Source organism: Chiloscyllium punctatum, chromosome 26 (assembly GCF_047496795.1).
Source record: "Chiloscyllium punctatum isolate Juve2018m chromosome 26, sChiPun1.3, whole genome shotgun sequence".
NCBI classification, from domain to species: Eukaryota; Metazoa; Chordata; class Chondrichthyes; order Orectolobiformes; family Hemiscylliidae; genus Chiloscyllium; species Chiloscyllium punctatum.
Window position 1 is genome coordinate 36,036,311 of NC_092764.1, and position 17,390 is coordinate 36,053,700.

The 17,390-nt window shown below is 40.3% G+C and overlaps 1 protein-coding gene across 4 annotated transcripts in view; it reads right to left on the reverse strand.

The window, feature by feature from the left end:
* The window catches only part of jph3b (junctophilin 3b), a 170,576-nt gene that overhangs the window by 57,189 nt on the left and 95,997 nt on the right, over positions 1–17,390 (reverse strand). Inside the window, exon 3 of one of the 4 annotated variants that reach the window (XM_072596126.1) lies at positions 14,077–14,713. The exons of the other annotated variants lie outside the window; for them this stretch is intronic. Within the exon in view, the coding sequence (XP_072452227.1) occupies positions 14,593–14,713 (121 nt within the window). The 3' untranslated portion in view covers positions 14,077–14,592. Of the gene's footprint in view, positions 1–14,076; positions 14,714–17,390 lie in introns of those variants that run through there. 4 annotated transcript variants of the gene reach the window in all.

Here is a 17,390-nt window from a genome sequence, read left to right on the forward strand (position 1 = left end):
TTACTTAATACTTACTGAAAATCCAAATACATTACAAACAGTGGTTCCCATTTAGCTACCTCATGAATTACAACCCCAAAAAACACAGACCAATTTACTCCACATAAAATCCCTTTCATTAATTTTGGTTGGCTCTGCCTAGTCGTACAATGATTCTTCACCACATTGCTCATAATTTTCTAACTACTAATGTTAGGGTAACAGTTCTGTATTCTCTCTCCCTCCTTTCTTAAATAGTGGGTTACATTTACTAGTTACCAATCCAGGAGTGTTGTTCTAGAATCTAGGGAATTGTGGAAGATCAAAACCAATGCATTCATATCTTTTTAGTTACTTTCTTAAACCCTAGAATGGAGGCCACCTGCTCTAGTGGGTTTGTCCTTCAATATCTCAAATATTATTTATTTGCTAATAATATTTCAAAGTTCCCTACTTTTACCAGACCCTTCATGTCCCACTACTTTCAGAATTATTTTAAATGACTACCATTTCCTTACTCCCGGGTTAAATCATCCTGTCTGCCTCTCAAGGATCTACATTTACTTTGACCACTATTTTCTTCCTTACAGACCTATAAAAAATTCCATTGTTCATCTTTTGCTGGTTAATTCCTATATTATCAATTTCTTGAATATCCTTTGCTGAATCCTCCCATGCTATAATTTACTACTGTTTTTAGTTATAACCTCTTCCTTTAGTCTAATATCATCTTTGACCTATCTTGTTAGTTACAGCCCGTCTACTTGTCTTTAAGGGAACATGTTTTATTGCAAACACCCAACATTTTTCATAGTTATCTAGTATCATATCTTTTAGTCTAGTTTCTCAATCAACAATTTCCAAATCACCCTGCTGAACTACATTGGGCAGAATTTTACAGGGTTCTGAGTGACATGGGTTATGGTGAGATTTGTGGCAAAATTGAGGTGTTTTTTCAACATCAGGAGCAAGTTGCTCTATCGTTTATGCTTTGGAATTGTGGCCCAGCAAGTAATGTGTCAGGTAGCAGCAAGTTGCCAAATAAGAGGGATTATTGCTTGTTAAACACCTTGTCAATAGTTCAACTTTCCTCATTGATATGTAGCTTCTTCTCTCACCAAACATGCCAAATAAGCTAGGAGTCAAGAAAATTTAATATGGAAAGTCAAAGAGGGTACTTGGTGACATCAGTTCACCATTTGTTCCAAAAGACCTCAATATTGCACTCTGGGCACCACCATCTCAGGGCAAAGTCCATGGGCACTGACCACATATATCCCATGTCCACAGACACTGCTATCCAGCATGTGCCAGCCTCTAAGACTCCTCATGATACATCTCCAATCCACTTACTGGACACCAGCACTTAAATGCTGCACCACCAACAATCATTCCAGTGCTGCTTCAAGGACATTGTGTGCTTAGGGACACATACGCAACATGGACTGGACCCGGCTGAATCTCTGTGTTCACTCACTCTGAGCTTACCCTGCCTCACATTGCCATACTTCTTTGTTATTTTCCCCCAGAGCCAAAGGTGTCAGGCTCATATTCCTTTTGTCTTGCCTTGCTGTGTGGTACACAAAGCTTGTCATGGTTGTCAGCAGACCTCAGTCAAGTCCAGACACAATAAATCAAGGGACTCGGAGATGATCAGGCAATTATTCAGGGTGGTCAGAGTCAGGATGCTCTCCACGTAAGTGGTAAGAAACCAAATATTAGGCAGACCTCCCATCTTGACCTTTTCAGCCCTTTTGTCAACCTTTTTCCTCCTGGAATGACAGGGAGGGAGGTACTAAGGAAGATGGAAGTCTTGGACATTCGTCTGGATTGCAGAGTCTACTCTAACCCAGATGACAACCAGGATGGCATGCACTGATGGCGGGGCTTCCACTGCTGCTCCCTGGGAAGAGGAACTCCCATTTTCAGTAGGATATCCAGGTTCCTGCACACACTGATTTCCCCCTGAGGCGAAGGTTCAGGGCAGCTGCAGACTTGACAGTTCTGGTCCAGGTGCAAAATGGGCTTTTAAAGGTGACACAGGTGCAAAGGAAGTCAATGAGTTCCCAGAAATTGACTGAGTGGTGAGTTACTCTAGGAATGGCACAAAGTGTGAGTGAGCCAGAATCAGATGCAATAGATTGAGGAAGGTAGTTAATGAGGCAAGTTCAATGAGATATGGCAAGAAACCCAACAGGCCTCAAAGCATAATCCCTCGAAAAAACCTGCGCAACTCAAACTCAGCCAGAAAACAGAAGATTCAACATACAGTTTTTAAAATTTATTCCTAGGATGTGGACATCACTGGCTGGGCCAGTATTTATTGTTCATCCCTAAATGCCCAAGAGAAGGTGGTAATGAGCTGCCTTCTTGAACTACTGTAATCACTGGGGTGTAAGGACACTCCCAGTACTAATAAGAGGGAGTTTGACCTGAAATCAATGAAGGAACAGCTAAGTTCAAAGTCAGGATGATGTGTGGGAGGGAAACGGCAGATGGTGGTGTCCTTCTAGATAATAGAAGCCGTAAGTTGCCGCTGGAGGAATTTTGGTCAGTTATTGCAGTTATCTGACTATATTTTATTATTTTTCTGCATTTTTGATTGTGGACTGAAATGGGAAAATGACTGTTTTAAAAGCTAAAGTAGCTGATGGGATTGTCACACATGTTAAAAGCAAGCCATCAATGTTTACTCTAAGTGCTGTCTGTATTGTCATTTGTTCAACCAGCAGGGCAAGGTTACTGTAGACGAGCAGTAGTCGATTTCTGCTTATAGACAGGCTGGAGCCAGGGAGCTGCACGCAAATGATGAATTGGGCTAGTGACCTGTTATCAATGATAAAAGCCTGCCTGCCAACAGTTATGTGATTGGCTCCCAGGTACCTGAACAGCATGAGAGTGTAATGTCTGAGAGAAGCCATTGGATCAACATGAGGGCAGATGCTGTCTATTTTCCCAGCAGTAAAAACCATTGTAAGCCTGAAGAAAACCAGTTTCTTTTCCCTTCAGCAGTTTCTGCAAGCTGTGGCTTTTAACTGGTAAACCAGAGATGGTATAAGTGAGTACCAGCCATGCTGTACCTTCTGCAAGTAAGTCAAAATACTTGGAGAAAGAACATTATGGAGCAGCATGCTATTACAAGCCAAAAGAACTATCTTAGTGAAGTTAACAATCACACAACACCCGATTATAGCCCAGCAGGGTTATTTGGAAGTAGTAGCTTTCGGAGCGCTGCTTCTGGCACTTCCACATCATATCTTAGTGAACCTGTGATCTGGAAAGAGTGAACTGCCTTCCCAGTCTTTTCCTCCACCCATAACATGTGTATCTGTCTGTGTGTGTGAGAAAGAACTTGTAGTGTTAATATGACAATCGTTCATAATTATTTATTTAAATGCAACAGAAAGTACAGAAGTTAAGTACAGAAACTTGGTCTGTGCTTTCCGTCAAATTGGTTTAAAAGACGGGTAAATTGAGGAATTTTGCATACATATTAAAATCTTTTGTGATGACTCGAGGAATATCAGGGCCTGATTTCCAGACTACTACTCCAGTGAGACATAACAACACTACTGCTACCTACTGTGCATAAAATAGTGGAGGGAGTGAATGTTGACTGTGATGGATGGGGTACCAATTAACTTGGCTGCTCTGTCTTGGATAGTGTCAAGCTTCTTGAGCATTGTCAGAGCACCTCCCATCAAGTCTAGTGGGATGTTTCCATCATTTTCATGAAGTGGTTTGGAGATGGTGGACAGGTGTTAGGGAGACAGGATGTGAGTTATTTGCCACAGAATTCCTTGCTGTCATAATCATTTTATATATATATATATATATATATATGTATGGCCAGTCTAGTTCAATTTTTAGTTAATGGAAACCCCCAGGATGTTGATCATGAGAGATTCTGTGTTGGTAAGTACCACTCAACATCAAGGGGAGACGGCTGGATTCTATTGTTGGAGATGGTCACTGCCTTACGTAAATGTTACTTTCTACTTATCAGCCCAAGTCTGGGTATAGTCCTTGCTGCATATGGATGCAGATTGTTTCAGTATCTGAGGAGTCATGAATGGTGCTGAACTGTGTAATCATCAGAGAACATCCCCACCTCTGACCTTATGATGGGCAGAAGGTCATTGATTAGGCAATAGGTCTTGGACATTAACTCAGGCTCTCCTACAAAGGAGTCTTATGGCTGAGATTTTGGACTCCAAACAAGCACATATGCTAGCTATAACCATACTTGCGAAATGTTGTCAAGAGAAATTACTTTCACCTCACCCCTGGAGTTTAGCTCTTTTGTCCATGTTTGGACAAGGCTGAAATGAGGTTAGGAACCAAGTGATCCTGGCAGAGCCCAAACAGAGCATTAATGAGCAGTTGATTCTTTACAAGCACCACTTGAAAGAACAATTGAGGACCCCAATGATCACTTGTTGACAATCAAGAGAAGATTGACAGGATGATAATTGGCCAGGGATGGATTTCTCTTGCTTCTTGTACATAGAACATAGCTGGGCAATTTTCTACATTGCTGGGTAGATGCCATTGATGTAGTGATACCAGAACAGCTTGCATGGGCGTGCATCAAGTTCTGAAGCACAATTGCCGGAATGGTTTCAGGTTTTATAGTCTTTGCATTATCCAGTAATTTCAGCTGCTTCTTGATGTCATGTGGAATGAATCAATTTGACTGAAGACTGGCATTTGCAATGTTAGGAACGTTGGGAGACAGCTGAGATAAATCATCCCCTCAGCAACTTGCTAAAAATTGAAGCGAATACTTCAACATTGTTTTTTCACTGATATGTTGGGCTCCCTTGTGATTGAGGATGGAGGTATTTGTGGAGTCTCCACTTCCTGTTAATTGTTAAATGTCCACCACCAATCACATCTGGATGTGGCAGGACTGCAAGAGCTTAGATCTGATCCATTGGTTATCAAATGACTTAGTCACCACTCCCATTCCATCCCTACTCTTGCATATCACTTCTGCAATTTGGCATGCAAATAGTCCTGCGTTCAACATGTTGGCACTTTGCTTTTAGGCATGTCTGGTGCTGCACCTGGCACTGTTCATTGAACCAGGGTTGATGTCTTGGCTGGGAATATGTTAGGCCATGAGGTTCGGGATTTTGGTTGAATATAATTCTGTTACCACTGATGGCCTACAACATCTCAGTTTTGAATTGCAAGATCTGTTCAAAGCTTCTCTCATTTAGCATGGTTTTGTTCAGATTTAAGATTATGTTGCACGATCAAAATTGGCACCAACACTGAATTCAAGCTGGTTCTAAATGTAATTAAGAAAACCCTTAAATATTAACAAACCAAGCGGCAACTCCCAAAAAAAAGCACATCACAACAGGAAGCCAGTTTTATCCAGTTTTCTAAATTTCTGGAACTGTTACTGACGAGGACACTGCAGTACATTTCTACATCAAACTCATTTCATGCAAGCTCTGCAGTTTCGTAACCACTGCATTAATCAATTGCAAAAATGTCTTCTTGGATTTTTAAAAAACATGAACAGAGCGAGAGGAATACTCTTCCAGGAATACTGCTATATTTAAATCCTAGTAACTGTTTTTCTTCTTGCAACACCATCAATTGCTGTGAACTGCCTGCACTGGTACATTATATAGGCTAGGAAGGTTTTTTTTATTAGACAGCAATAGAATAGCAAACATCTCGATATTGATTAAATCCCCTTTCATCCCCATTTCATTGTTGAGTGCGGGGGATTTAACTAGTATAAATAATTTAACATTGAGTTGCAAATAGTTAACACATTGCTTTATGACTGTTGATGCAATACAAACATCAAGTCATCCTTATAAAATTTATTTTCAGTTGAAAATTGTCTTGTTTTTCCTGTTAAACTGGAAAGTTACAATGAAATTTAGATTAGATATTTTTAAATTCTTCGCTGACTTTTGAAAAGTTCAATATTATCCCTGGGCTCCCTATTTGCAATGACACATTAACTGTTATAAAAAATTGAATATTTCATTTGTTACTCTAGTAAAACTGGGAGATAAATTTGACTGGTACACAAGAAGTTATTTTTCTCAAATAATTTCAACAAATGGAATTAGTACCTTTTTTGTTTAAATGCAACTAGATAAACAGAAATAATTTTGCATCTCACACATTTTACTCTATAATTAGCATGGGAATTGGTTTACAGAGCAGTATGACGCCAACAGAGTGGGTTCAATTCCCATCATCGGTTTGAGGTTACTATGAAGGGCTTTCCTTCTCAACCTCTTCCCTTGCCTGAGGTCTGGTGGCCCTCAGGTTAAATCATCACCAGTTGCTTCTCTCTAATAAGAGAGCAGCCCCTAATTCTGGTAAGACTATAGCCATACTACAACAACAATAATTAACATTCATATGGAAGCATCTGTGTACAACATGCACATGAGCCACTTCCAAGATTTATGGTCATAAAAAAAATCATCCAGTTCATTAATGACTTCTACTGGAGGAAGTCTGTCATTCTTTTTTGGTCTGGCCTATATGTGACTCCAGACAAGCAATGTGATTGAACTCTTATTTTCCATCTAGGCAAATTAAAGATGGGTAATAAATACTGGCCACTGACCACAACCTATGAATGAATAAAAGTAAAGGAAACCCATTATGATCATTTGATATGCATATGAAAATCCTTCAGCTGAAAGGAGTTGATTATGTATTTGAATGCTATGTGCATCTAGTGCTCATGAAATCACCCTATCTGGTACAGTATTCATTTCTTCAGTGTACTGTGTTTCACTTCCTTAACATAAATTGTGTCTTTGCTTGTGCCACATTATATATCTAATCAATTGAAGAGAACTGACTTTACATTTGTTTTCCTCCACCTTATTAGAATGCTGTATATATTGTTACATATTTCAACAAATTCTGTTCAAAATGTTAACTCAACTGTATTTGCACAAGTTTACTGTTTTTACAGTTTAATAAAATAATATCTTTTCACAGTATGATGGATGGGTGGAAGGGAGGAGAATAAGGAACATAAAACATGTTTAACTGAAAGGATTATTATACCTTTGCTACATGATAGCAAATGATGGTACTTATGCTGTTGACAAAGCGGGAGGAGGAAAAAGTGAATTAGATAGCAAGACTGCCGAGAGCAAAAGTCAAAGGGAGTGCTAATGGTAGGAGAGGAAAGAGGTAGTTATGAAATAATTATTAATAAATAGTAGAAAACAGGTCAGCCATGCTGAAAACAAATCCAACATGGATGTGGGGGTGGATGCAGGGACTGCATGGCAAGGAGCATGTAAACAAAATGGAGGGAAGTGTCCAGAGTCTGAAGTCTGAAGATGTTGAACTCAATTTTGAGTCTTAAAGACATTCCATTGCTTAAGCAGAAATTGAGGTGCCATTCCTCCAGCTTGCATTGGGCTTCCCTGAAACACTGTAGCAGGCCGAGGTCAGAAATGTTAGCGTGAGACCAAGATGATGTATTGAAATGGCAAGCAACAAGAAGGTAAGGGTCATTCTTATGGACTCAATGAAGAGGTTTCACAATGTGGTCACCCAGTCTACATTTGGTCTTGCTAATGTTGAGAAAACAGGTATTGAGAGCAGTGAATGCAGTTGACTAGGCTGAAAAAATGTACCAGAAAATTATTGCTTCACCTGGAAGGTCTGATTCAGGCGGTGAGGAACAAGTTTTGAACCTTCTGAAACTGCATTGAATACATCTATGCCCTGCCAACATATTATGGCTAAAGACATAATTTTAAGATGAACATTATTAGCAATTGATAAATACTACAATTAAGTGAAACTTGTTTTAGAAAGAAAATCACCTATCTCTCCCTTTCTAGAAATTTCCTTCATTTGATTTCGAACTCTTATTTCTTTATCCTCCGCAGGTCTTGTGTTCTACAACTATGCAGTCTTGGTATATGAGATATATAATTATCTGCCTGTATTGACCCAGCAATTTAACTTGTAAAATGGAATCCTTTATCATTAACACAGCATTGCATTTTTTTAAAAATCAAGGTACCTTTTCTGTGTTTATTAAATTTGTTGCAATTTTGACATTCAAATGAGAGGAAATATGCTTCAACAACAGTTATACTGATGTGCTGGATTCCCAATTCTACTGGTGTTGGAACTCAAGTGATATGATACCTGAAGCATTATTATTTTAAGTAATTATTGATTATTTGTAATAATGTATTCTCATCAAAACGTTTTCTTACTATTTCCATATATTTTTCTGTTATTTAAGGGGTATTGTGTGCACTGTTTGAAGTGAGCCTTTCTATGAATAGAATGTAGGCCTTGTGACTCACTGTCTGAAAGGGTAGTGGAAGCAGAAATTCTCAACATTTATAAAGTACTTGGGTATCCATTCAAGATGCTATAACCTACAAGGCTGCAAACCAAGAGGCACATGTAGAATTAGGCTCCTCGCTGATATGATGGACCAAATGTCCTCCCTTTATGCTGTAAATTGCTATGATTCTATTGAGTGACCTAAACAACACAATGTGACTGATAAAAGAGTCCTTGACAAATATTTTAAAAATACAACAAAGTTTTCAAAGTTTTGCAGGACTTTCAGACATTGCAGGTCATTCTGCTATAAGGCATGTTTTGTCAGCACAAATTGGCTATAATGCAATTGATGAATTGCGGACACTGTTGGATAACGTGAACTTTCTACTGAACAGATACAGCAATGTTCTATAGTGACCTTTTACAGCGGTTTTCCACAGCACGATTTTTTATAGCACGAGATTGCAGAGGGATGCAACTGTTGTCTTATAGCAGAACGAACGAGATTCAAAACTAATGTCACGTACATACTGACAATAACTAGCTGCACTTTATCACCATCTCATTCAAACCTCAGCTGCTTCTGTTTTGTCAAATTGCTGGACAGATGCCTAATGCTGGATTCTTAAACATTTTTTCTGGTTGTGTAGTAAGAAGAGAAAACCCATTGACATTGGTCCCACTCCACAAAGTATTTACTTGCCACCAATTTCATCCTCCCCGCTGGTCATTGTGTGGGGTTGAAATGAACTATGCAAATTATAAAGTCTTATTTAATACTGAGCCTATCATCCAACACCATCGGTTTTTATTTATCTTTTATCATTAACACTTTTGCATCTGTAATATCACTCACCCAAATCCTTCCTCCGCCTACCCGCTGTTGAAATCTTATTCATGCTGCTGTTATCTTGAAATGAGACTATTCCAATGCTGTACTTGTTGGTTTCCCATCTTCCAAACTCCATTTGCATGATCTCAACCAAATCTCTACTGCCAGTCGTCTACCTCACTTCAAATTTTGTTTATCCATTATCACAACCATCCCAGTCCAGCAATGCCACAAATTTAAAATTTCATCCCTCAACTCATATCCCTTCATGGGCTCACTGCCACACCACAATACCCTTCTATACTTTATACCTGCAACCTCATTGAGTCCTTTCACTCTCTAAGAAATCTACATTTTTCCAACTTTGACTTCTGCATCCACAATTTCCTTGCCCTATCACTGTCAGCAGTGAGTACAATTGTCTAGGTTGTAAAATCTTGAAATCTTCCCCCCTCTAAACCTTTAGCACAGCTAAACCAGTCAGCTTGTAATATTTGCCAGCAGTGATCAGTCAAGTTCATGGACATATTGCTGTATGGCACTATGTTAAGTCAATATCACGCCAACTGCATGTGCCAGGAGCTTATGCGACAAAAACACGATGCATTCCGACCAAGTGTCTCAAAATCTGAAGGATATAATCCTCAGTCAGGACCAGGAAGACAGCCTTCAGTCAGGAAGTACTGATACAGTAAAACACGACATCGTGTGATATTGGTGGTGGGGTATGGACATGGTTGGTCAGCCACTAGGACCAGGACAGGGTCAGGGGTTCTGAGGACTGGTCCAGTAAATCAGTTGAGGAGCTACATGGAGATCTATCAGGGTTGCAGATTGCCATCAGGAAGGCAGGGTGTGCTATGGTCAGTCCTGGGAATCAGCTGAATGCACACATGGTCCACAGCCTCCACAGCGCCACAAAACAAACAATTGAGCTGGGAGTCCATGAACTATCACAATCTGCGTTTTCTTTTTTGGCTTTTTTTTTGTCAGCCAGCTTGGAGTCGGTCTCTCAAGGGAAGAGATTCTGAATCCCCTTGTTTATTTACTTTTATTCATTTTTTCCAAACTACTGCCGCACAGCAGTAGTGCTTGTATTTTCCCCATACATCCGTGTTGTGTGTGTGTGTGTGAGTCAGTAAAGACACCATTGTACAAAAAAATTTCATTCAATATTTCCAAATACAGGAAAACACCTATGCAGCCAGTCAAGCGGTGACAAAGAAAGCCTGATAAGGACAATGCTTACGTGAAAATGTGAGAGGGAGGATAGGGATTAAATCAAAATACAGTTGGAGGGGAAAATAGAACACTCCACCCTAGCGCAGTGACCACATCTCCCTAAAGGCACCGAGAGTATTGGATACTGTGTGCTTCCTTTCCAAGGACACCTGGGCTCAAACCTGACCTGTTTATAGCCAGGACACTCCTGCATTTTTTTCCTTTTTTTCAATTTTTTTTGTTTTCTCTTTGTCCCCACACTACTGCCTAACAGTAGTAGTGCTTATTTTCCCCCAGTACCCATGTTGTGTGTGTGCACGTGTCGGACACAGTGAAGAACAACAAGCGTGCAGATCTTTATTTATATTCCACCACCGAGTGGCCAGTGACAAGCATTGCCCTTCTCAAAGGGCAATGCTGCGTGATCAAACAGTGAAGGGGAGGGGAGGGATTAAATCAAAATAGAGTTAGCCGGGGAAATAATACACTCCACTCCCTGCGATGCCCATCTCTCCCTGAAAATGACACTCTTGTTTTTTCTTTGAAATGTTGTCTGTGTTATGTTAGCCCATTTTCTTTTTATTAACCTATTTTCCTGATCAACCTGTTCAGAGATGTTATTACATACCTCTGGAGTAGGTGAGACTTAAACGCAGGCCTCCCTTATCCAGGGCACAGGCACCACCACTGTGCCACAAGAAGGCCCAACACTCCTGCTTTTTTCTGTCAGCCAGGACTCCCTGATTGGACCAGATTAACAGCCTGATTAAGGGACTCATATTCTAGAGGTCCACCTGGTTGACCTCGATTCAGTCACATCAGTTATGACCACATCAGTGATGTGATGCGCTTCAAGGGGTAATTGTATTTATCAGTCATTTCCACAGTACAGGTTATGTATGTTGGAATTATTTTTCAATTTTAAAATATTTAATATGAAGGTTATTTATACCTCAGCTGATGTAGTTTCTTCTGCAGACCTGCAATATTTTATTGAACATATCAGCTTACAAGTGTGGGCTCGAGAGTGTGGTGCTGGAAAAGCACAGCATGTCAGGGCTTCACGAAAAGCTTACGCCCGAAACATCGATTCTCCTGCTCCTCGGATGTTGCCTGACCTGCTGTGCTTTTCCAGCACCATACTCTCGAGTCTGATCTCCAGCATCTGAAGTCCTCAGTTTCTCCTAGCTTAGAAGTATGGGGCTAGATTAGATTTAATGGGTAAAAAAAATCTGTCACAGGATTTGGAAAAAAAGTGCTGAATCTATATTTGTCACTGAACAACATTACCACTGAGAAAACTGTAACTAATTATACATGGAAAAATAAATCTATAAACCAACTCCACCTGGTAGATCTTAATATGCGCCTTCAGAGCATTTGTGAACTCTTGCTACAAATTGCTTGTGGATGTCAACCATCTCATAAGTTCTGACTGTATCATTTCAACTGCTATATGAAAGAATGATCATCAGGAATGGTTTTAAGATACAATGTCTACCATTGAACTGATCTGCAACCTTTTCTATATGAAACGAATAACCATCCCTGACCTGAAATACTGTGAGCATTGATGAGATTATTGCAGTTTATAGCAATTGCAGATTATAGCAATTATTTAGCAGTTTTTCACATTTCCCTGAGACATTACACAGTACTATATTCAGAGGGTGCCCTGTGAGCATCAAGGGCAGCCCCCAGAGGATAACAAACCCTAGTTTCTTCCTGCATACATGGACTTTAAAACCCATCACTCCACCTCCTTACCCCCTTCCCTAATGTCGTCAAACCCTTCCTGTCCAATGCCCCTTACTCATTTGGGTCTGGTTATTTGTGGATTCTTCTTCTTAGGTTTGGTTGAGGTCCTGGGAGTGCTGACTACTAAGCAGAATTGTTGGAGCTGTCGGCCATTAAGCTTCTATGGGAGTTACTCCCACTGAGGGGTAACAGTCATACTAACCAACAACTTTGCCTGGCCACCAGAGGGTTATGATTGTGCGGCAGACTCCTTCAGAGCCTATTAGCCTATGCCTGACTTTTCTGCTTGGATAGGGAGGCAAGCTGTGTTTGCCCTTTTATTTCTGCTGCATGTTATAGATTTACAAATAGGGATGACTCAAATAATAGAAGGGAGAGTTGGAGTAATCGATGAGTTCTTTATATTCTTTGACCAGATTTCTCAAGCAACCAACTTACTAAGTTAGAATTTGAGTGCAAGCAGCAACCCTGGTGTAAGTCGGGTCCTTTTTGAAAATTGCTTCTCAAGCCCACACCTCCATGGCTCACCAAGCTTCCACTGAAACTTATTTGTTTAATTGAGAAACACAAAATCCATCATGAACCAGTTCAAATCTGTAGTGTTTAAAGAAGTATACAATTATAAAGTCATTTACCACAGAAACAGATCTTTCATTTCAACTCATCCATGCTGACCAAGTTTCCCACACTAAACTAGTCCCACTTGCCTGTATTTGGCCCATATCCTTTCACCTATCCAAATGTCTTTTAAAAGCTGTAACTGTAGCTGCATCTCCCAATTCCCCCAACAGTTCATTCCACATTCGAACCAGCCGCTGTGTGAAAAAGGTGCCCCTCAAGTCCTTTTAATTTTTACTCCCTTCACCTTAAAAATATGCCCCATAGTTTTGAACTTCCCATCCTAGGGAAAATATCTTTCTATTCACTTTATCTATGCCCCTCATGAATTTATAAATCTCTATAAGGTCACCCCTCAACCTCCAGTGAAAAAGGTCCCAGCCTATATGGCCTCTCCTTATAACTCCAGTCCAGCATGCTTTTCTGAATCCTCTCCAATTTAATAATATCCTTCCTAAAGCAGGGTGACCAGAACTGCACACAGTGCTCCAGAAGAGACATCACCAACATCCTGCACAATCTCAACATGATGTCCCAGCTCTTATACTCAATGGTCAAAGCATGAAGGCAAACATGCTAAACACCTTCTCAACCACCTTATCTACCTATGACACAACTTTCAAAGAACTATGTACCTGAGCCCCTAGGTATCTCTGTTCGACAACACTACCCAGGGCCCTACCATTAACTGTCCCTTGTTCGCTTTACCAAAATGCAATACCTCACGTTTATCCAAATTAAACTCCATCTGCCACTCCTAAGCCCATTGGCTCAATTTGCTGTAAAATATTTCTTGATATATTAAACAGTAGAAACTTAAGGAAGTTGGATTAACACAGTTTAACATACTCTATCACATAAATCTTTTCAATCACAGTGCCCATCCACAATTAAGAGGTAACCCAATGTTAATTTAATGGAACCTGATTAAAAACAATGCAAAACTAAGTTCTTGTAGACTGGGGATGTATACAGGCAATAGTTAAACCTTGAATAAATTTATTAAAAATAAAACTTAGCAGATAGTATCAGTCAATGACCTTCTCCATAAAATTCAGCTTAATTTCAGGAGCCTCCTGAAGGTTTGCAAAGGAGATTAATTTATCCTGCAGTAATTACCAGGGTGGGATCATCCTATGTCCTATTCCAGCTTAGATGTCCACAGAAACCTGGATTGCACTGACTGCAATTAGTGCCTAATATTCCACAATCTTCTGCACTGATACTGGGGAATTATGCTGGAAAAACCAAAATAATCAGTCTGAATGTGCAAGCTGTGGTTTCTCAGAATTTAATTGTATGTGGCTAGAAAGAATTCAGGAATTACAATAATTGTTGTATTATCTGGAATTTTTTTATGACACAAGCATTTGGATTTGTTTTGATTAGATTTGGTTCATTATTGTCACGTGTACCAAGATACCAGGAAAGGTATTGTTTTGCATGCTATACAGACAAATCATAACTTACATAATTACATCAAGGTAATAGAACAAAATGTAGAATAGAGTGTTACAGCTACAGAGAAGGTGCAGAGAAAGATCAACTATTATATATGAGAGGTTTGTTCATATGTCCAATAACAGCAGGGAAGAAGATGCTCTTGAATCTGTTGATACGTGTTTTCAACTCTTGTAACTTCTACTGGATGGAAAAGAGTATAACTGGAGTGGGTGGAGTCTTTGATTATGTTGGCTGCTTTCCGGAGGTAGCAGGAAGTGTAGATAGAGTCAACGGAAGGAAGGCTGGTTTTCATGATGGAGAAAGTGAGGACTGCAGATGCTGGAGTTTTCTAGGAGAAAGTGAGGATTGCAGATGCTGGAGAGGAGAAAGTGAGGACTGCAGATGCTGGATTTCTGAAGAAGGCCTCATGCCCGAAACATCGATTCTCCTGCTCCTTGGATGCTGCCTGACCTGCTGCGCTTTTCCAGCAACACATTTTCAGCTCTGGTTTTCATGATGGACTGGTAGTCACTACTGTGAGGATTGCTGTAATGATTGATGATGATGGGTTACAGAGTGAATATTGAATTCAATACCAATTAAGATTCAATCTCTAAATGTACCTTACGTCTTTTGACTGACTCTACTCTGAGGAAATGCTCACAATTGTAGTGGTCAATTACTGAGAATAAGGTGGGAACTGCATTGGAGGGAACTGTAGAGCCTTGAAGGGGGAATGTCAAGGTAAATCATGGTCACTCTAGCCTCAATATGGGAAAGGTGCAGGGCCAGCAAGGATATTGACATATCTCGAGTTGTAGAGACATAAAGCTGGCACAAGTGTGATGGAAAGGGACTCAACAAAAACAGGAAGAGGGTGAAGTGTTATAGGGGCCTCAGAGATTACAAGACAATAGGGAACATTAAAAATGGGTTAATGTCTAGGTCACAGGTAGAGCCAGCAAATCACTCAATTGAATACAAACTTGGAACCTCACCATAATGATCCAAAAAGACAAGTGTGCAATAAGATTTCAATATGAACAACTACAATTCCAAAGTGGGAGCAAATAGTCTTTTTCTAAGGGGTGGACTCTAATCAGAATGTGAGGTGCTACAGGGCTACTGCAGTCATTGTGACTGTGCTGAATAAACAATACTTTTCATTCTCTTTCAATTCACAAATAATCTGGAAGTCAACATGCATATTCTGAAATGTACTCCTGAAGTACTCATTAGGACCACATTATGCCCAATGATTGCCACCTTCTAGTCTCTGTGACCAACAAGACTCAGTGAAACAAGATGTTCCTGACTACACGCTCAAGTTTCCAATTGACCAAGGCTCATGGACCCAGGGACTGCAAGTCATGACTGTTGCCACATCCTGATGCACAACAAGCAGCCTGCTAGGACATGACTGCAGGTAGATAGGGGTGTTGAACATATACGCTTTGTTAGGCCACCTTACGTGAGGTAACCATAAATAAATAAAAAATATTTATCAGTGCATTACATTTCACTCCTTACACTGTCGACACACGACCCACTGTGAAAGTATAACATTTAGTTTCATTGCAAAGGATGTTAGAGCTTAAGTGTACCTCTAATAACATGTGTAACTTCTCTTTCATTTCTCTCAGCTCTGCTTCAACTTGGGTAAGAATGATTGAGGTAAATCCAACTGTTCTTCTGACGCTGCTGCTCATCTGAAGATACAGCTGCAAAAGACACCACAGGGGACATCTTCCCTGGGCCCAACATGAACAGCAGGTGCCACCAGATGCTATACAGAATCCAGGGGGAGAAACTGCAGCACAAAAACCTCCGAGGAGGAACTGTGTCTCCAGATGTCAATATAGCAATCTGCAAATGACTGAGTACAGAAGTAGACTAAGGATTCCCCAAAGTACCATGTCAGCTGCTGAATAAGGAGTCGTTCTGATAAGGACTTGGTATGAATCCCATCCTGGGAGTCTTTAAGGTTACAGCTGGCCTTAAATTTTTGCAGGTGGGCTATTTTTGAAAACTATAACTGGGGATCTCGACAGCATTTACCAATTCTCTGCATCCCTGATGCAGATGCTCACCATTTCCAACCTATTCATCTCATTCTCCCTCGACGCAGCCATGCAGTAAGGACACCAGGATTCACAACCATCACTGTTTTCCAGGAAGTGTAAGATCCCATTGTTTGTACATACAAATCGTATTTTTGTTTCTGTGGCCCTTCATTCACACCTCATCTACTGGAAAAGGCAACTCTTTCCATAAATATTTCTATTACATTGCCTTACATTCTAAGTTATTCTACTGGTAAAAAGGCCCATGAGGGGAAAGTGGAAAAAACCCCAAAAACAGGCAGTGCATGAATTATCCTAGTCTGTTCATTCCCAATGATGAAGAGCTTATGCCCGAAACATCAACTCTCCTCCTCGGATGCTGCCTGATCTGCTATGCTTTTCCAGCACCACACTTTTTGTCTCATTCCCAATGCAGGCAACAATCAAGCTTTGTACCATCTGTTCCCTTATAGACTTGCAATGCAAAGCTAGCTATTGATTTGTTGCATGTTTAAGGAGGGCATGCAAAATCATAAGAGACTGGTCTGAATTCAATCTAGCCCATGCTCCTTAAATTAGAGGTGCATTTTGGCTGCACCATGCTCTGTGGCTCATTTCACAAGTCATCTTGACCTGAGAAAGACCTAGGACTCATTCAACTTGACTTACAGCAGTCCCCAAAGTTTTCCAAAGCAGCATTGGAGACCTTGCTGCAACGGTTCAGCAGGACATTAGAGGTCAAGAGGAAGAAAGCCAGGGGAACTTGAAGGAGGCAGTGGAGCCATGTCAATCATTGCTGGTGATATAACTCCAAGGACCCTGGATGTAGACCTGAAATAAATTAAATAACCTCACACATACAGGTGAAGGTTGGTGAATGCATCTTCATCAACTTCACCACTAGCTTCATACACAGCTCAATGCACATCCTCATCATTCACTCACCAACAATCTTCATTAATCGTCACTCATTTTTAATATTCATCATTGCACACATTTCCACACATTTAGACTGTGAAAACCTCATATCCATATCTCACAGTTGGTCAGCTATTCAAACATAACAACCACATCACCAAACACAATACACTACATTTACTAACATACTTTGTCTTTCTTTAGGTTACGATAACATATAATAAGAGGCAGCAGTATCACCC